Raw genomic sequence first — 21,489 nt, forward strand, 5'->3', positions numbered from 1 at the left:
CATCATGGTCATGGAGACCTGAATTAATTGCTAAGTGATGGGATAAGACGTTGGAAACTTCTTAATTTAGAATTGAGGAAGTTGTTTTAGTGATACGATTTGTTAAATCCACGTGCATATTTAGCTGAAATGACTTAAAAATATTTCAAATGACTTTAAGCGGCCACCTAGGTCATTTGATCTTACATCCTCTTGAATCTAGAATGAAAACAAATTAATTGAATGTAATAATTAAATGAATGTTGCTAGTAGTTACGAAAATTGTTTACTGAGCAAACCTCAAATATTTTTCAGTTCTCTATCTATCCTAGAGGCGGAATAACCTTTTTTGAAACATCCTGTATAGTTTAAAAAAGACTAGCTCATCTGAAAAAACTATACATTACGTTTAAAATTCAACGTTCTACGTTTTGGACATAACTTTTTCATAACTAACATAGATTTGTACAGAATATTCAGTAATTTTTCTGGAATTAATTTTATTTATCCATTCTGTATTTATTGCTATGCTATTAATTGATATCAATTAATTATTATTTCTGAAAGATTGTAAGCTTGCGCAATTTAAGTGACTATTGAGTACATGATAAACCCTTACGATATGTTTAGTCTTGTTGGGGTGTTTGGGGTTATCGGTTATTCGGGGTGATCAATAGACGATTCAACGACTTCACGCATATTTCAAAATTTCAAAAGTTTCCAACAATGTTTTATATCAGCTTGGTTTGGATAATTCTAATAACTTTCGGTAGGTCATACAATTTTGAAGATTTTATGAATGTTTTCATATCAAATATCATTTAAAATGGATAATAATTATTTGTTAATAGTCAATAAACGTTTATCCACTTCAACGTGGGCTGATTAATGAATTTTCCTTTCAGAACTATCAGAAAACTGTTCTGCTGTAAAAATAAATCAATTAATTATACCAGAAGTAATAAATGCCAGTACTCCGACAGTATTAGATTGCGATTATACACTAGATGATTCTAGTGAAGAAAACTTGGTGGTAAAATGGTTCTTTAATGATAATATACTTGTTTACCAGTGGATAGTGGGTCATCGGCCCATAAGCTTCGGTAAGAGAATAATAAATCCTAATATCTCATGCAGAACTTTGCACGTTCATTTTAAATATTATTACATAAAAATTTAAATATTTCGTGACATTTTCATAAACGCATTTGAGCTTATACAAGTTTTTGATCTTTTATTAATCTTTTATAACCAGCATGAAACTTGGTTTCAATAATCTATTAACCAATGAAGGTTAGAAACTTTGTTTTTTCTCATTTCCAAGAACCTCTGTTTGAATTTCATTCAAAATACAATTTTAGGTGTTTTCATTTAGTAACGAGGACTGAATTGTGTATTCTCAACAGTTTAATTTAGTTTAGTTGCAATTGACAAGGTGCAGTGTGCAGTCTATTGTGAATTTGAGTGTGATTGAGTAAAATTTGAAAGGACCGCGTAAGTGCCAAAAAATCGATCTTCTAACAGTTATCGAAGAAAAAACATTAATATTTGATTGTCTACAATCATTTACGTGAAAAAATTTATATAGAAATGTAGATGATACGGTGAAATTAATGTGCAAGTTCCAAACCAAAATCTCAAAAGAGTTTTAAAGAAAATAAATACGTTCTTCTAGAGAAAATAATCTCCGACAGTGGACGTTTCGACATACAACAACTTGTAAAATTGAATCTATGAATAGTCGGTGACTACGTTTGGTGAATAAAAGTTATCAAATTTGGTGCAAATGAAGTTTTGAAAAGTTTTGTATTTATTCGTAAAACAAATTTCAAACAATGATAAGATCTAAGTCGTTTCAAATCAATTAAAAATCATTCAGAATGAAGGAGCCGCAATAGACGATAATTGTATTATTCAGGGAGAAAAGGATGCTTCTTTTTCGCACAATTTTAATTTTTTTCCGCCATTTCATCATTTCCTGGTGAATTATCTAATTCATATGAAAAATATAAGAATTTGTGGCTGGTTTAGAATCTATTTCTTTATGTGGTGATGAACGGAAAGTTGTGATGTATCTGGTCGTTTTTTATGTCAGTGGAAGTTGGAGTTTCATTTAAAAAAAACTATGAACTATGAACAGTCAACTTATATTTTTTGTTGTTGTATCATCGATGGTTTCTACAATTCCGGAACGACCTACACGATGGTTAGAAGATTATTCCAGTGTCTGTTTTTATATTCGATCCTAAAAAATCAAATTTGTGTCCGTGGATTTCATATAAAAGTGCTATTTTCGATAACGTCCCCACTTTTTTAAAATAACATTCACCTTTATGTCTGGTTCATATTGTGAGTTTTGTTTATATAAATTTCGTTTCTCTGCAGGTCCTTTTTTGGGGGCGAATGATCTGCTAGTACTCATAACATTATCTGAGTCCATTGTCAAATTAATCCTGACAAGAACTGTTTTTATACGAGGGCCTTTTTTTCCACCTCCAATCGCTCTATGCAGACGCTACGCGGGCAGAAGAAAGCAGGCATGTGCTGTAGGCCACTGCAAAGCTCTCGCACTACACACGTCAGTCGGCGTTGTGCTACAACCACGTAAACATGTCCGCTATTATTAATGCTCCCGACAAATATGAATAGCGAAGTGTGATTCGTTTTCTACAGGCCGAAGGCTGCAGAAATCCATCGGAGAATGAGTCGTGTGTATGGGGACGATGTCGAAAGTTTAAAGATGACTGTAATGATGTGCATGATGAAACGAGCCAAGGACGCATATTTGTCGTTTCAGATGACCTGGTTCAGCGAGATTCACAATAATTACTGGTTTGTCTACGGAATATCCAGAAGTTTTAATGTCTGTTTTGTACTCTACTTGGATTCATTGTCCTCAACTTTATTTGAAGAGCGTATTGAAAAGCTTGTCCTCAAATATGACAAATGTCTCAATCTCTTTATAAAATTATTGTTTTATGTGAACTTGTCTTTTATTTATAGCCTATCGGAGGTTGAAAAAAGAGGCACTCGTATTTCAATAATAAACGTGCAAGAAAGAACAAATTGGACACTATTTGTTCACAATTTATACCACTTACCTTATTAAGTGGTAATATCAAGTTACCTTTGATTTGAGGATTTTCAATGACCGATTTATCAGATAGATTGTTGTCATTAACTCACACGAAAATTGTACAGTACTAAGAAAATTTAACTTATAAACTTGTGTGCATAGGAATCGGCCCACTGCAAACTTTTGATTTATATATATGCTATATATGAAACCTGTTTATGTGGTGATGGTAATAAAAATAACAAATTTTTCAAATATTAACATTATTTGCATATTTTCCTTTTTTTTAATCTCCAATAGTGTTTGAAAGCCGCCGAAGTGATTGCTTCGATCGAAAATGAACTTGGTCAACGAGCAGTTGTTGGATATGACCCGCGCAGCGGTTCGAAGAGTGTGCCAGCGTTATGAGAGAACTGGGTACTTTCATAGGCGACCTGGAAGAAGCAGAAGGCGATTTACAATCGCTCGTGATGACCGCTTTAGTGTGTCAACAGCATTAAGAAATCTTAGTTGCAGTACAAATGCAACGACAGCTCATTGAGATGTGACAGTTAGTCCGTGGACAGTAAGACGAAGACTGCAGGAAAATAACCTGATACTTAAAGCACCTATGATTGGTCCAAAACTTACTCAAGCTCATCGGCAAACAAGCCTGCGTTTTGTACAGAATCATTTTCATCAACATTTCCATTTAATTTACAAAGTTATTAAGTTTGGAAATCCATGAGACACTTTTTCTTAGTTGCAATGACTATTCAACAAAATTTTTTTTTTTTTGCAATAACTACAAGGAGATTGTTTATCTTAGTATAAGACCGCCTGGGCCGTTTATAAGATGTTGAAAACTACTCGTATGTACTATCTAAAGTTTTGTCAATACTTTGAGAGTGAAATACCATTTTTGCCCTTTATATAGACTTAATAAAGCGATCTACATATTAAAAATATTCATTAATTTTTTGTTATTTTATCAACAGCACTTGTTCTTTTTCCTTTTATTCTTATAGATGTTCTGAAAAAACGAGTTGATCTAAACTACACAGTTAATTCCAATCCAAATCAACTCCACAGAGCCCTTAGGATAATGAACCCTACACCGGAATTAACAGGAAATTATACTTGTGTAGTATCTTCTCTCAGATCAGATGATTCCCAGAAAAAACAAATGATTGTCTTAGGTATTTAAATATTCATTACTTTTTATTTTGATGTTATTTAAATAGTTTTTACAACCTTGAATCAAATACCGATACGAATATGTTTAAATCAGTACGTAGCATACAAAAAAAACGACATTTGTTCAAAGAGTATTTCTCTAATTCTAAATACTTGACCCAGTAATGTTCCACCTTCCTAAAACAACTACCAATACGAGGATGGTCTAGTAAATACTTAGTCTAAAAAAGTAAAAAGATTTTTTTTCTAAAAAGTGTTATTTCATTTCAATACACTGGATCTAGCGAACTTCAAACCATCTGAACCGTTATCTTGAAATTAAAATAGGCCATAAAAACAAAAAAATATCGCGTAGCTAAATCTGGAGAATATGAAAGCAGTTCCAAATTCAATTTGGCGCTAGCGAGGACGAAGATATTGGACATTGTTTTATCGAGCGGGAATATAAAATTTTTTCCGACGAATAACTCGATTCAACTTAACCATCTTTCTCCAAATAGTTGATGTAGATCACACCTTGTATATCCCAGTAAACGGTGACCATCAAACTTACAGTCGATAAAACGGTTTTCCGTTTTTTTGGAGCACGTAGATCATTGAGTGACCATCTAGATCACCTGATCTTACCCTCCTTAATTTTTCCTTTGGAGATATTTATGGAGTCTGTGATACACCAGACATGAAATAACTCATATAAATCTGAAGATGTTCGAAAATAAAATGAATAATGATTATTTGTGGAGTATGTCTAGTAATAAAAGTAGATAAGAACAGCACAGCTTTCTCATGTCCAAATTTTTAGTTAATATGTGATGTTTTGCTTTTTTTCAAAGCCTAGTATGTCTGCTAGCTCGCGCACTTTCAGTCGACGATCATCTAGTACCGCTTTATAGATTTTCTTCAACATTTCTGGAGCTGTCACCTCATTTAGTCGACCACTGCAATGTTGTAAATAACAAAGGAGAACTCCCACCTAGAGTAGAATCTGGTTCAACTTTTATATTGGTTGGGCTAAGGCCTTTCAACGATGACCAATTCAAGCCATGTGCAAAAATTCACTGAAAACATTCACTATTGATGGCTGCCAAAAAAATACTAACCAACGTTCAAACTTGGAACAAACGCTGTATAGATTGTGTACTGATACAGTGATATTTTCCAACAACTACCATCATCTCCAGGTCAGGCCAGGTACTTCTGGGAGCATCCTCGTATTCCAGCATGTTTGTATCTGTTCTACGTCGTTTAAACAACAAATTTTGTTTACAGGATCATCAGGAGGATGTTCATCTGTTAAAATAACCCAATTAATTGTACCAGAAATAGTAACTGCCAATACCCCGACAATATTAGATTGCGATTATACCATAGACGATCCCAGTGAAGAGAATTTGGTAGTAAAATGGTTCTTTAATGATAACATACTTGTTTACCAGTGGATAGTCGGTCGTCAACCCATAAGTATCGGTAAGATTCAACGCACAATACTATTGGATCAAAAGAATCTCAAAACTAACTGAAGAATCAGGTGTATCTAGTGTTCATCAAATTGTAAAATCTCATGAATTTCAACCTCATCAGATAAATTTCTAGAAGCGATTTGATCGCTTTCTGATCTGTGTACATTTGTGTTGAAGTTATATAAATATAAATTTTTTGAAATTGTTTTTTTTTCTTCTATTCTTACAGGTATTCTGAGGAAACGAGTTGATTTAAACCACACAGTTAATTCTAATCCAAATCAACTTTACAGAGCCCTTAGGATAATGAACCCTACACCGGAGTTAACAGGAAATTATACTTGTGTAGTATCTTCTCCGAGATCAGAAGATTCTCAGAAAAAACAAATGATTGTCTTAGGTATTTATACATTATTTTCTATTATGATGTTATTAAATTAGTTTAAATAAATCTTAACACAACCACGAATACGAGGATGGTTCAAGAAGTAGTACCGCATGGGCAACTAAAAATGACCGTCGCACGGTGGACTAATATCTGTAATTTTGAATTCCCCTTTATTTTTTTTTGTTTATAATCTTATTCTTAGTTTCTATTATCATTGTTCTACATAAGTTTTTTTTTAAATAAAAAATTCCTCTCAAGATATTTTATCAAAACGATAGTCCATGGAAAATTTTCTTTTTTAAAATAACGTACCAGAACTATTTCGATAAATCAAAATGAATGAATCATCTTAATTACTACTATCTATTATCAGAATTTAAATTTATCTAACTTGATTTTTTATGAAAAATCACTTAAAAATCCACAGAAATTAAATAAAAGGTTTATAGTTTAATTTCTATTAATAATTACCTGCGGGTTCGTGTAGGTTTACGAGAAAACAATTTTTGTTTATACTTTTTGAACGTATTACTATCCTGTCCGGTGACTATTATTTTTACGATGCATCCGTCTTCTTTAGAGCACGTTCCTGGTGCAGTCCAAAATGCGTTTTATTGAGGTCTACATGTAAAGTAGGCCTTCGTGGCGGTGATAACATTTTCTTCGACTCAAATTTGCACCCCTAGAGTGACTTTTTCAAGTTTGAGAACAAATGAAATATCCCGGGGCCAAATCTAGAAAATACAGTGGGTAAAACAGCATTCCGTAGCTCAGATTGGCCCCAGCCCTAGAAATATCACGGTTTTCTTCGCCAAATGGATCTGGAACCGACAAATCAAAACAGTTTTGCCCTTTAGTGAATCCCAGAAAACAGTGATCACCATTTTCATGATGTATCCGTCTTCTTTAGAGCAGGTTCCTTGTGCAGTCCAAAATGCATTTTCTTGAGGTCTACATGTGAAGTAGTCCTCTGTGGCGGTGATGACCTTTCCTTCGACTCAAATTTATGCCTGTCGAGTGACTTTTCAAGTTTGAAAGCAAAAAGAAATGTCACGGAGCTAAATCTAAAGAATGCAGTGGGTAAAACAGCGTTCCGTAGTCCAGTTTGGCCCCAGCCCTAGAAATATCACGTTTTTTTTGCCAAATGGGTCTAGAACCGACAAACTAAAACCGTTTTGCCTCTTAGTAAATCCCAGAAAGCGGTGACCATCATTTTCACGATGTATCCTTTTTCTTTAGAGTACGTTCTTGGTGCTGTTCATTGTTTCCATTATTTCTTAATCTCTGCTGTAGATCCACTTTTGACCATGGCTACAAAACACCTGCTTGGAAGTGGTCTCACAGTTTCCTTTCTTGTCGACGCACCAACAGCTTTCTCATACCCAAATTTACATGCCACACGATGTTAAATAATGTCTACAGTCTAAGCTGACCCGCAAAACTTCAACATGTGATCTGTCAATACGAAATTGTGAAGTTCTGTCATGTTATCCTTTCGTGGTAGCTGTTTTCGAGACACCTGGATGTGTTTCTTTAAAATTTGACATGCGTTGAGTCCAGTTCTGCTTTCGAAGGAAGAGAATTACCACAATTACCAAATGGTGTTAGATTTCAATGCGCGTTTCTTCTTACGAAAACAATAGAAACAACTAGCAATTTTCCTTTCTTTTTCTAAAATCCGCTTTCAAGTGAGATCAGAACAAAACTAAACAAAAGCCATTCGGCTGAAGTTTAGACAGAAGTTTAAATGTTTTAATGAGTACGTATAAACAATGAGGAATTGCTCTGGTATTATCAGTAAAAAGTATTAAAAATGCCCCTATATATTTATTTTTTCCTAGAGCACATTTTTATATCTTGGAAAATAGTTTGATAGACGTTCCTTCTCATAACAGTTGTCAAAAGCAATAGCACATCTTACATGCGACATGGTGATAGAAGAAATGTCAACGTCGTAACTCAGACCAGTAGTATCGATAATTTTATGTATAAGAATTTGAATATTAGTGTTGAATGCAAAGACACAGCTGCAAAAATGAAACAACTAAAGATAACAGCAAATAAAACGATAGACAAAATAAGAAATTATCATAGGAAAGCTCATATAGGAACCAACAAGATATAAAATAGATTTTTAATCTGATACAAGATAAAGCCTAAAAAGACAGAAGCAGACAGACAAAAAGTAGAGCCCAGGAAACTTGGTTAGGAAAAGTTGTAGAAGAAGAACGAAGAACAGAAAATAATATTAGTACAAAAGAATGAACACTAAACCTCGTTTAAAAGTTATCCAGATTTCCCAAGATGGTTCTCATATTCACTTACAAAACTGCCTTCTTCAAAGGTAGACTGTTGAACCAATAAAAAAAGATTTGTAAAAAGCGGGAAGACGAAAGTTATTTCACTATTCCTTCTTTTCGATTGTTGTGTAGTTTGAGACAATTAACAAAGTTCTATGAAGAATTGCGCGCTAATCGTATTCATTCGATATTGAAAACGTCCCTTATCAATTTGACATGTAACAATTCGTGATTGAGTTTGTATAATAATGTTTATTGTTAATAATTCTCACACTCTACCTCCAAAACGGTTAACCGTATAATTTAACATGGATTTTGAAACAAAATGAAGGTATATGAAAATTTACAACTACAATTTTTTACTCTAAAAAACGTGATTGTATAAGTCTATTTATTAGCTTCAAAAGTTTCAGGAATTTAGGTGTTTTTTATCAATGATATATCTTAACAAAAGATTATATTTTCTAGTGTCATTTTTGAACGTGTGAAAACAGTAAGAAAAGTGGAAATTTTTTTAGTATCTGTAGAAAGGATTGTTAATTGAAACATTAGTTATTCATCTATTAAAATTATAGAAATTCGTCAATATTCCGATAGCGTCACAGCAGTTGATGAAGTTCACAACCTTGAAGATAATTTTCTACTATTAAATAGCTTGAAATTAGCAAAATACTTCAATATCGCTAGTCATTACTATAGCTAATTATTTTCCACAAATTGGTTTTTGTTAATTTTTATTTGAATTTTTCAAGGAAAAATTAGACTATTACGGTAGGCACGACTAGTAGAAAAATGGGGGGCACATCATTTTTCCCATGTTTCGATACCTCCTGAACACGATTATGATGGTTTTTCGAATGTCTGTAGTTATATATATATATATATATATATATATATATATATATATATATATATATATATATATATATTAGCATACATGGCTTTTTTGGCGGCGGATTGATGTTATTAGAGTTTGGTTGAAAACAAATGAATATTTCGAGGGGTCGCAGTGCAAAAAAAGTGGTTTTTGACCTTTGCTCACCTCTGCAGGTCAAACGAAAAGCGACTGAAAAATGAAATTTCACATGTAGGTTCAATTAGTTGCGAGATGATTTCCTATCTAAGATCGAAACTTTCCATCTTCACCCCTCTCCATTTTATGGTCATTTTTGTTATATTTTCTTATTTTTTTGGGCAGAAAAAGTTTGACTAGAGGGTTCGAACTTCGCATGTAAGTAGGGGTGAAGAATTGTCTTTCTCAAGTTCAAAGTTTTCTTCTTCAGTTCTTCTAGCACAAAACGCCCGAAATCATTTTGATCGTTGTAATTGTTAAACTGGACCGCCTCCTATATAATGAATAATACGAGTATGATCGTTGCTAGGGTGATTTTTTTTACTTCCCATTTTCGAAATTTCTTGTCGTTATGAAAATTTTTTCTTTGTTGTCAATTGGAATTGAACAAGAGGGTTGGAGACCACCGGGTCTATTGAAATTATGAATTTTCATTCGAGAGAGAGAGTTAACTTGTGAAATGGAAAGTTATTGAGGAATAGCAAATTTTCCATATAAAGATAAGATTTGAGAATTGATATCCAAGAAATTCATTTTATGGAAAGATTTGTTTGTGTATTAGCTAAATTTTTCATTCGACGAAAAATTCGACTTTCGTGATGGAGCTCGGCTGCTCACGGCTTTTTTTTCTTTCTATAATTTTGCAATCAACAAACTTATATTAGGTTGATAAGCAGGAATAAACTATAATAAGAAAGAATTATGAAAAAAGTTAAGACAAGACTAAATATACGAGGTCTGGCTATTAAATTACGAGACAGGTTACGAAAAATGGTTTTGTTATAAAAATAATTCTACATTCGAACGCTCCCCTACAATATACTCCCCTCCTCTCGCCACACACCTTTCCATACGTTTTTTCCATAGATCGAAGCAGTGCTGGAAGTTTTCTAATACCAGAAGCACTGACACGTCAGTTTGGACATGAGAAAAATTGCTGCAAAATGGATCCCCAAATATATTGACTAAAAGCGTGCAAGAGTAGAAAGATCGCGTTCGATCTGTGCCCGATTTGAAAACGATGTAGACTTCTTAAGCCGAATTGTTACTATGGATGAGACTTGAGTACATTTCTACGATCCAGAAACAAAGCAACAATCGATGGAACGGCGACACTCTGGTTCTCCAAGACCTAAGAAGTTTCGTGTTCAAAAATCTGCTGAAAAAGTTCTTGCTTCAGTTTTTTCGGATTGCCATGAAGTAATCATTATCGATTTTTTTGGATAAGGGTAGAAAAATAGCTGGAGATTACTATTCGACATTACTGGCCACTCTACGGGAAAAAATCAAAAAGAAAAGACGCGGAAAGCTATCAAAAGGTGTTTTATTTTGCAGGACAACGCCCCTGCACACAAATCTAATGTTACCGTGCAAAAAATTCGTGATTTAGGGTTTGAATTACTAAAACACCCCCTTCATTCACCAGATTTGGTTCCGTCCGACTATCATCTCTATCCTCAACTGAAAGTTTAGAAGGTCGTAATTTTTCTTCCAAAGAGGAGGTAATAAAAGCTGTGGAGGTCTAGTTTGCAGAGCAAGAATTTTTCGATATATCCTTGTAATATTGTCATTCTTGCACTAAAAAATCAGATTTTCAATGTTCGATCTTCCACCTCATCCCCAGGGCGATAAAATAAAACACGTACAAAATAAACGTTCAATAATATATTTTAATCAAATTGTAATAAAAACAACATCACAATTTAATATATTTTCATAGGTAGACGCCTTAATAATAAATATTAACCTATTTAAACAACCTGAAATTGGTAATTCGGATAAATTCAATAAAAAAAATTAGTCAGTACTCGAGAGCCAGTTTATAAAAAAAAATCAGTCGTATCATATTTGAGAAAATGTGCGTACAAAATATATATATATATACTCTTTGGGAAGTACGTTCAGTCATTACTTGGAATATGGTCCCGCTTGTTTTAAAGCCAAAGCGATCCCGCTCTTCGATGAAAGCTCTCTGATTTCAGATTTAGGCACGAATTTTGGAAGAAACAAATACACGATTACGGCCCCGATGTGTAGACACCAATACATTTTGTTATACAACATAATTGACGACGAAAATTCCAAAATCACGAAAGGAAACGTAATGTATCCCAAGACGAAACGAGTCACCGCGAACGTCATGACGTCGTATAATAATTTCGATTCCGTATTTCCCAGGAAATAATTCCTGACGTGTCGTCGTACGGTTCTCGAAGCAAAAGTAAAAAGAGCACCGCTAAGGAACGTCAAATAATATCCCGGATAAAATCCGTGCCAAATAGCTGACAATATATAAGTTAACAGAGTAGAATACTTCGTCGTTCTTTCATATACCATCATCCTCAACCAAATATTGGTACCTTTATTCCAAGCTTCGATGCTTTGTTTGAGACTAGTACCGAATTCGAATTGGAAGATGTCCACGTTGGAGTATTTATTCCATTTGGACGCACCGTTTTCGTTATAACCGGAAAAACCTATACCGCTGTTGTTACATATACCATCAGCCATAGTCCACGCAAAATAATATTTACATCGAACTAAAAGCAAACTGACAGTCAAGTACCAAAATAAATGACCGACTGTTGAGTTTTCTACGAAATTTCCATCTTTGACTCTACCGATAGGAAATCTCGGTAAGAACTTGACGAAAATATAAGCGCAAAATAGAGCGGTCACTACTTTTTTTACAACGGCTTTAACGGGGCTCGGTTCGTATATCACTTGAGAATTTCTCGTATCACTTTGTGCTTTGACGTAATTATTTCCTTCGACGAAATCTATATAATCGTTATAGAATATCACAGGTCCAGCCATCAAAGAAGGAAATAACAACGAATAACTAAAATATTCCAAGAAATTCGGAGTCTTGTGAACGGCGTAGTATTTTTGAGTGTGCGTCATTTCCTCTTCTTTTTTAGTAAGTCCGTCGTGGAGACTGAACGCCAATGAGGTCACTTTTTGAGTAATGACCATCAAAGGGCCGCTTATATCCAAACCGATTGAACTGTAATCGAATAACTGTCGATATAAATGGATGAAAGATAAGTAAATTAAGGCCACAGTGAGTACCATTCCATGCATTACACGAGGATTTTGCGTCGTCATAATCTGAAACAAAAATCAAAAAATGTCGTTGATCTCCCCGGAAACTTAATAACCAAAGTATGGGAAAACTATAGAGATGATATTAAAAATAGATAGAACTCCCCTCGTATTATATATTTCGTTACTACATGCCAATCCATACATAAAGTATCTCGGGAACAAGTTTTTGTTGTCAAATTCATTAAAGCATCTTCTAAATTATCAAATTCCATTAATATCAATTCATAATCTCCAAGAAGTGAGTTTTGAACACCCCTCGTATCATATATTTCGTTACTACATGCCAATTCATACATAAAGGATCTCGGGAACAAGTTTTTGTTGTCAAATTCATTAAAGCATCTTCTAAATGATCAAATTTCAGTAATATAAATTAATAATCTATAAAAAGTGAGTTTTGAACTCCCCTCGTATCATATATTTCGTTACTACATGCCAATCCATACATAAAGTATCTCGGGAACAAGTTTTTGTTGTCAAATTCATTAAAGCATCTTCTAAATGATCAAATTTCAGTAATATAAATTAATAATCTATAAAAAGTGAGTTTTGAACTCCCCTCGTATCATATATTTCGTTACTACATGCCAATCCATACATAAAGTATCTCGGGAACAAGTTTTTGTTGTCAAATTCATTAAAGCATCTTCTAAATGATCAAATTTCAGTAATATAAATTAATAATCTATAAAAAGTGAGTTTTGAACTCCCCTCGTATCATATATTTCGTTACTACATGCTTCCAAATAAAAATTACGTCAAATGGAGACTGGTAAATCCATTTGACTTCGAAGGAAGAGTCTTCTACGAGATTAAAACCTTCGTAAATTGATAGTTGCAGCTCCATGCCTTCCTAGATTCTACAGACTGCAGTTTGATTGGGCGTTCCATAATATTTGTCTTCCTTCTGCTCAGCTAATATATTTCTGCCATCACATATTGGCTGAAGCTATTCTTCTTCTTTTCACTTCCTGATAGCTCAAGGTGTTCATAAATCTGCGGAATACCCACTGAGGGTTAGAGTCCTAACAATATTTCAATAGCTTCAACCCAAGATTGTCGGCACCTTCTTTACCTCCAGAGACCCAACCAGTTCATTTAGTACCTTTTAGTATTCCAGAAATACGAAAACTAAACTAACTCGTATGCATATGCATAACAGAATCAAGTATCCTTCGCCCTTTTTTGTTTGTATATTCCTACTCTAGCCTTTTTCGTGCAGTAGATGTTACTGTCTAAAACCAAATTTCGTCTCAAGAAACATTGGAACCTATCAGGGGACATTATAAAGAGTCATTTCGTCTAGTGCTTCTTCGACCACAAATTGGAGCTGCAGGAGAAGTTAATTCCCATCACTGTGCTGTAATGTTTTAATCTTGTGCGAGACTGTTCTAAAGACTGTGCCGCGTGGTGATCAATCTGGTGTACTGCAGAGTACCGATGTTACCAGTCTCATTCCAAAAACAAATCGCCTCGTTACGATTGATTCTATCGTTTTCCAAGTCACGTATGACTTCCCTCGGGGACTGCGAGTTCCAGGGTCCACTTCTGGTGTGCAGCTAAATGCCACCAGGCTCACTCCAAGAACTTATCGCTTAACCTAACCTGGTTAGGTTAGATTATGTGATAAGTGCGCTCTGGCAGTACTCTACAGTACACCAGGAGCCTACTATATTGTGAAGGAGAAAATTATTAGCTAAAAATTTCAATGACTATTTACCACAGGCTGAATTGATCTAGCAGAAATTCTAGCATGTGACATCTAAGAAGCGCGGCAGACCAAGTTGCTCACTCTGGCATTCTCTGGCAATTAAAGCCATCCCACATTCGAGATTTTTTAAAAGAAGTGGTATTAATTGATCAGCTGTAAACACTGGGTTCTCCAGTATCCCAGCAAGAAAGGGGGACACGATAGATCGTTTGGGTCGCAGTGTATACGAGATCCCAAATGTACATAAACATATATACAAGTTGTTCACTACTGCGGCAATTAGATTTGAAGAAAAAAGAGGATCCCCCAGATACCAGCCCAAGAAATGCGTTGCGTTAACAAAGTTCATCTTCCTGAATAGCACGACAATGTAAATTTCTCGAGTGCAAGGCAAAATCACAAGTTTCCTGTGACAAACGCGACAAATTTGGCACATGTCATAACAGTTTTCACAAAAAATTAGCACCTTATTAATTAATTAGAGTACATTATACACCACAATAAAAATTTTCAAAAAATTGTCTCGGTAAAAGGTTAATAATAAAAGACATCCTTACTTCGAAATAAAAATATTGAAGCCTTGTTTGTCGATAAATGTTTTAGGGACCTGGTCGATTGAGATAAAGTACTTTACATAACTAATTTTATGGTACCTTAAATTTCGATAATGTTTATTCTATTTACTACCACGGTTAGTAATCATTTATTTTCGTGTTACATTAAAAATATGACAGGAAACGAATGTATAATTTTAACTCATGACTCAAACTTATGTACATATCAAAAATTCTCGATAAATCTTTGATAAGGACATCTAATTTGATAATCTTAACGATTTCGGTGAATGAATTAGTAATTCAAATACACTACATATATCGCCATGTATAATTTTTTTATTATAACCCCTTTTATGTAAATCGAAAAATATTTTTTACCCTATTTCTTCATTTTTCCATAGAACCAAAACCATACCATACAATTCAACTTTTTTATCACATTTTAGGTATAATGAAATTGAATTGTTAAAAAAAGTTTAGTTAAACAACCCTGTATAATTTGTCACTCTCAAGGAATGTAAATTTTGAGGTTAAACATCGTTTTCGTTCTTCATAACGCGCTTTAAAATATTAAAAATATCTACAAATCGTATTTAATTAGTGAATAATAAAATTTAATAAACAATTTGATTCTCACTTATTATGAAAATTAATTAAATTACATACCATATAACAAATTCCCGGTAAACCCGCCAAATGAATAGCTTGATATCCGAAGCAGAAATAACCCATAATAATACCAACTCCCAGTCCAAATACATGTCTAATTTCGGTTCTTGTCTTACTAGGGTGTAACGCGGTTCTGTATAACGTGGACAAAATCAAAGCGCCAAATTGACTGATAATAAAATTAAGTTGATCTGTTCTCAACCCTGTATATTCAGTAAGACCAGCAAATATTTGGCTTCCTTGGTACACCGAAGGTTTCGCACTCATTTTTCACTGATAAATCTTTTAAACAATTCACATTTGATTGATTTTTAGGAGTGACATTTCAGTCTTACAATAATTGTCAAAACAAACTTCACCTTTCGTATGTTGTACATTAACCTAATCCAAACAGTACCTAGTACGTTTCTACCTATACTTTCTAGTTTATCCCGAGTTTATAGAGAGCAATCAATGTTGCCAAGCTATCTGTATGTTGCGGTGTGGAGGATATCAGTATAATATAATTTTTAATAAATCGAATTATTATAGAATTATTGTAATAAATACAATACTATTAAAATTAGTTTTAGAATTGTTTATAAAAATTAATAATAAAATTACAAGATTTATAACCTGAACAAACATGAGAATATTTTTAGGAAGAAGAAATTAATTGTTTGATAATATATAAATGAATAACTATCACTTTTACTTAATTGATATACGAATAAATATCTAAAAAATACAGCAAACATTCCATATAAATATTTATGAACCTTATCATTTGATGAATTGGTGTATTTTAAACAAACGTATATATATACTATTTATTTTCGATAATTATGCATTAAGATCAATATTTCCGCGAATAGAAGTGATATAATTCAATGTTTATTTGGCGAAATTTGAATTCAAGCAATGCATCAATAATTAGATGGTTAGTAATTAAATATCATAATATCGGCAACACCGCGCTCGAACAAGTGTATCCAAACTCTCCCCTCCGGATAAGTTGACGGTCTCACTTGAATGAACTTGGTACAAGAAATATTGATTTCGAAATACGCTTATATTTACAAGAGTGTTAAAGGTGAAATTCGCATACTATTTTCAAATAATCTGTATTCTTCTCACATTGACATTACATATCGCGTGACCGAGTAACCAATGAATGAATGTAATAAACAGTTGTTTATAACAACAGAAATAAGAGCAGTAGGGCATAGAGGCAACGCCGAATTCGTTATAGGGACAAATTGAATTTATTTTTATACAAGTGATGGTATTTTTACGAGATACTGTAATTATTTGAAATGGAAAAATATTAATATTGTTTTTATTGAATTGAGTTCAATTCTAAAATAAGTTTGTACAGGGTCTCACCTCAGTACGGGATAGCTCATCTTATAATAATCAGAACGTTTCATTCATACTTTGATGCAAAATACATACATACAAAAAATTGTCTCTTACGATCCCTCGTTTCTGAGTTATAGGTATTTAAAGTTGCGAAATCACAACTTATATTTTCTAAATTATACATCCGAACATTATGAATTTTTAATGGATGATTACATATGTCCATGTAGTGTTATTGATGGAATAGATAATTCTAGGCCAGGGGCGGCTTATGCCTAATGGTTAACGATCAGTAACTTTTACAGGGACAACCTGTATGATCTAAAGATAGCAGAAATGAATTTTTTTTCAATAGATTGTTCAACAAATATGAACCCTTCGTTTAACTCGATAAAATTTAAGGTTTGGGAGATCTGTAGATCGTTGTATATGCCAAGAAAAATAGTTGAATGAAACATTCCGAAAAAAATTATCATAAATTGTTAGTGAAATACTTTCAGGAGGTATTAAAATTGGCACCTTAAACTTCTACACACTTCCGGAGTCCTTGAAGGATATTTCTTAAACTTGAAATATCATTCCAATATTCTGCCTCTTAGTATGGAAATGGAAGTTTATTCTATAGATTATTTCGTTATTTGTGTTTACCGGTGTTGCATATACCAAGCTTTTAAAATATCTTTTAAAAAATTAATCCATTGTATCTAATTCGGGAGAACGTTATGGCCATGCAAATGAACTAATCCACTTTTTAGGAAGGAAAAATGTTTTTTTTTACATCAATTAGTTAAGAGGCTGCATCGTGCATGAGCCACATGTGTCTGCGAATGTTTAGAGGAATATTATATGGAAATTCTATTAGCCACTTTTGTACCGTGGGGATTTTCGTCTGCCCATGAATGTAAATTATGGAAAATGATAAAACCATCACATGTGAAACCAGTTTCATCAGTAGAAAGTAATTTTCCAACAATTGTATCATCAATTCGTTGTTTATCTAAAAACCAACGAGCATTGGCTAATCTTGCTGAATAATCCTCTACTTCCAAGGCTATGAAAGTAATGACGAAGTTGCTCATGGAGAATCCTACGAATAGTTGTTGATACGTTAAATTGTAATGACATTTAGCGTGTATTAGTTGTGGCATCAGTATCAACTGCATTTAATACATTTAGCTTTCAAGTTGGTGTTCGTATAGTTGGTTGTTGACTAGTTCACTTAATTTACCAAGATAAACCTGTTTACCTAAGGTAGGGTTTAATTTTGCCCGGATAGCGTTCAGTATACAACTTTCTGGCTTCTGACGAGTTACCAGGAACCAAATCGTACATCAAATGCATGTCGGCGTATTCACTTGAAATAAATTCCACCATATTGAAACTTTAAATACGATGTAAAAATTATTGATTAAAATATTGACATTAACAAATTAAGTCGCTTGCAATTTTAAATTGTTTAAGTTTTTCAAGGAATTTTTTATTGTGTTTTGATATCTTCTGTAAGTAATTTCAATAAATAATTACTATTTTTGTAATTATTTATGACGAACGGTTTATTTGACATGTATAACGATCTAAAAATCTACATAACTCCTAAACCAATAATTTCATCAAATTCCTATCTTTAGATTGTACAGGTTGTCCCTGTGAAAATTGCAGATTGTTAACCATTGGGCAAGAGCCGCCCATATAAGTTCTGCTTTCGCAGCTTTGAAGGCCTATTACTTAGAAACGAGGGATTGTATAAGATTTTTTTTATGCCGCAGCATTATTCCCACGTCATTTACCCCCGAATTTATTTCCGGAACACCCTATATAGTGTATTCTTTGCTTTTTCTCTCAATCAATTAAGTAAATTACCTCTTTTTTCAGTACCTCCTTCTTCGTTTGATCTTGAATTAGTTTTGATCGAATCCAGAAATTACGAAATAAGATGTATAGCGAAGGGTGTTTTCCCTATACCAAATATAACGATACGTTTGGGAGAAAGGTAAGTCATGAAAAAATTATAAAAATCTTTTCGTTTCCACCTCATCGATCGTCGGTGTTGCAGATTTTCTACGGTTTTTCAAATGGCCGACGATACCTGCTTCCTATCAAATATTAAACAAAAAAGACTCTAAAAGAAAAAAAATGAAAAGAACAAAAAAACTATATCCATAAACCTGGTGAGAACAGTTTTTTTTAGACAGGAGCTGTCTTTTCTTCTTCTTCGAGCCAGATTTGGTCGTCGATTTTCTTCTTTTTTATCCCAAAACAGCGCAATCACAACCCTGCAGAGAAGCAGCTCCTGTATCGAGGCCAACTCCAACAAATCTTTCTCTATATAAAAACTCCCTCGTCCCACTCAAATATACACAATGTTTGTCTATCTCTCTCAATTCAGGTTAAAAAGAATCTGAAAACTGTATTGAACTTGTAGAAGACTTTTTGATATAATTAAAGAAATTGGGGTTCGATATAAGCACAAAACCGGTTACTTCATAGTCACTTATATTTCCGGAAAATTCAGGAGATTTGAGCGAAGGGCAGGAAGAGTCTACGCATCATGGAAGAGCACTTTGTACCATATTTCTTGTATATCGAAGGCCCGACGCTTTTTTCCCAATAATACTAGTATTTTTCATCCATTTTTGTTTTAAATTATTTTCAACTTTTTAGTTTGATGTGCTTTTTATTGATACTACCCTCGTATAATGGCTTCGCTGCTTATATACCTAAATCTCCTCGAAACTTATATCGAGCCGTAACGGTGTAGTTGGTAAAATTGTCGAAGGGCTTAATTTCCAACACGGAGATCAGAGGTTCGCATCCTTTGTAGAAATAAATTAATGAATTAATTAGTAAATAAGTCACTTGCTTTTACTCGAAAGGAGAGTTACATCTTAATTAAATAGACAGTATTGATTTAATTAATTGAGAAATCATTCAATTTATTGTTATTTCAAGATCAAAATGTTTTTTTTAGACTTTTGAATGATACGACAGTGATCGTCATGCCAAATAACAACGCATTCGACGTTACTGCCAAATCTACAATTTACATTGATAAGGAAGAAAAGGACTTTTCCTGTCAACTAAATATACCACAAACTACGTATTCAGTTACAAGAAAAAGGATTTTATCCACTATTGGTAAAGTAAATCATAAATTTCTTTAATTTCTTATTTCGTAGACCTTTTGATTCACTAATGCATCTAAATGTTCTCTATTTTAGGTCTCTTCTGTTTTAATATTAGTTTTTCTAATAATTTTTGGAAGATAATCCTTCAAACGCATAATATAATTAAATTACATCAAATACAAAAATATTCAACAATCTTTTTGTTTTCACGATATTCGAATGTTCATTTTAAGGTTACTAATATCTTCTTCTTTGTTACAGAGAGTGTTTCTACTGCTTATAAACATTCTTCATCACTTTTATTGGTTTTAATTCATATTAAAATGATTTTAATTCCATTTTATTTATAAAAACCGTATAATAGTACATTATTCAATGAGTGAGTAATAGCCATTACTTGCGAATATAATAATACTATACTTTATCTACAACTATCAGGAAATATAATACAATATATTATTAATTCTTATCAATATGACAATTAATGACAATTATTAAGAGTTGCAGGGGAGGTATTTTCCTTGTTCTAATTTGTTATTTATGTTGTCGTCTATATAATTTCAGGCGTTTTAGGAACGCTTACAGCTTCATATAATTTTCTAGATGGATGTTATGGTGACTATAGAATTTTTTAACATCGAATGGGAAGCCTATAGTGGAGATGACTGTTTAATGCAGCAAAATACACGATTAGCACATTTATAGCAAAAGACGTGGGCTTTTAAGTCACTATTTTTTAATTTACAAGAGTAAGAACTGTCATTACTCATCAATAATCTCTTAATAATCCATAAATGATATGATAGTTGTAGAAAAGACTGTTTTTTATTGTTTTCGAACAAATATTGTAATTTAAAAAAAGTAATCAATGTCTAGTAAATTTCATTTAATTGTAAAAATATATTATAGAATTGCTATTTTTGTATCTCATTGTATAATAAATAAGAATTGGTAAGAATTTGAATTTTTTTTTCTATTTTATTCCGTTGCCCAAGAAGAACTAAACATCATCCTTTTTTAAGGATATACAGGGGAGTTAAAACTTCTGTATATGGCAAAATATAGTATAGTAAAATCATGAAAATTTCTAAAATATTTTCCACTGTAACTTTGTTATTTCAAATAAAACACCCTATATATTAATACATTTTTGACATCTGCGTAAAATTTTAGTATACTTTTGTCCAAAAACTTTTTTCGAAACATGCATAATTTTTGAGTAATTAATTTTTTTGAGAAATATTTGACCGTTGCAGACCCCTATAAAATATTATTTTAACGAGGATATCCTTAAGGATATGAGAATGGTTTCTATTAGGTTGCTGTTAGCAAAGTCAGACGTACTTCAATCTATGTTGAAAAACTTTTCATTTTATACAGGGTTTGTATAAAAAGTGTTCAAAGTTTACCTTCATAAATATCAAATTTCTTTATTTTTTTTAAATAGAACCACCCGGTTTTTTCTATTTTAATGCATTCAGGGGTATGAATACTTTCCTATACCTAAACCTTACCGTTATCCGAATA

General features: G+C 32.9%; 2 protein-coding genes across 3 annotated transcripts; one reads left to right on the top strand and one right to left on the bottom strand.

The window, feature by feature from the left end:
- Positions 1-559: 559 nt before the first annotated feature.
- LOC130893866 (uncharacterized) lies at positions 560-20,920 on the top strand. 2 transcript variants are annotated; one of them, XM_057800284.1, is made up of 8 exons: positions 560-748; positions 885-1,082; positions 4,063-4,233; positions 5,501-5,698; positions 5,921-6,091; positions 18,710-18,827; positions 19,806-19,972; positions 20,224-20,920. In XM_057800284.1, the coding sequence occupies exons 1-8, from the start codon at positions 706-708 to the stop codon at positions 20,310-20,312; spliced, it is 1,155 nt and encodes a 384-aa protein (XP_057656267.1). In that variant the 5' UTR covers positions 560-705; the 3' UTR covers positions 20,313-20,920. The 2 variants fall into 2 exon arrangements, with proteins under 2 accessions (XP_057656267.1, XP_057656268.1); XM_057800285.1 differs by lacking the exon at positions 4,063-4,233 and having other exon boundaries at positions 592-748.
- LOC130893865 (lysophospholipid acyltransferase 6) lies at positions 11,253-15,919 on the bottom strand. The gene is made up of 2 exons (XM_057800283.1): positions 15,494-15,919; positions 11,253-12,562 (listed from the first exon to the last, which is right to left on the bottom strand). Exons 1-2 carry the CDS (start codon positions 15,761-15,763, stop codon positions 11,360-11,362), a joined length of 1,473 nt encoding a protein of 490 aa, XP_057656266.1. The 5' UTR covers positions 15,764-15,919; the 3' UTR covers positions 11,253-11,359.
- Positions 20,921-21,489: the final 569 nt, after the last annotated feature.

The sequence above is a fragment of the Diorhabda carinulata genome, chromosome 5, assembly GCF_026250575.1.
Source record: "Diorhabda carinulata isolate Delta chromosome 5, icDioCari1.1, whole genome shotgun sequence".
NCBI classification, from domain to species: domain Eukaryota; kingdom Metazoa; phylum Arthropoda; class Insecta; order Coleoptera; family Chrysomelidae; genus Diorhabda; species Diorhabda carinulata.

Bases quoted from the DNA above. Each gene is read 5' to 3' on its own strand.
- LOC130893866 (XM_057800284.1), top strand. From the start codon at position 706: ATGTTTTATATCAGCTTGGTTTGGATAATTCTAATAACTTTCG. The intron at 4,234-5,500 runs GTATTTAAATAT...TTTTGTTTACAG, and splicing joins AAAACAAATGATTGTCTTAG to GATCATCAGGAGGATGTTCA. The intron at 6,092-18,709 runs GTATTTATACAT...CTCTTTTTTCAG, and splicing joins AAAACAAATGATTGTCTTAG to TACCTCCTTCTTCGTTTGAT.
- LOC130893865 (XM_057800283.1), bottom strand. From the start codon at position 15,763: ATGAGTGCGAAACCTTCGGTGTACCAAGGAAGCCAAATATTTGCTGGT. The intron at 12,563-15,493 runs GTATGTAATTTA...TTTTTGTTTCAG, and splicing joins TACCGGGAATTTGTTATATG to ATTATGACGACGCAAAATCC.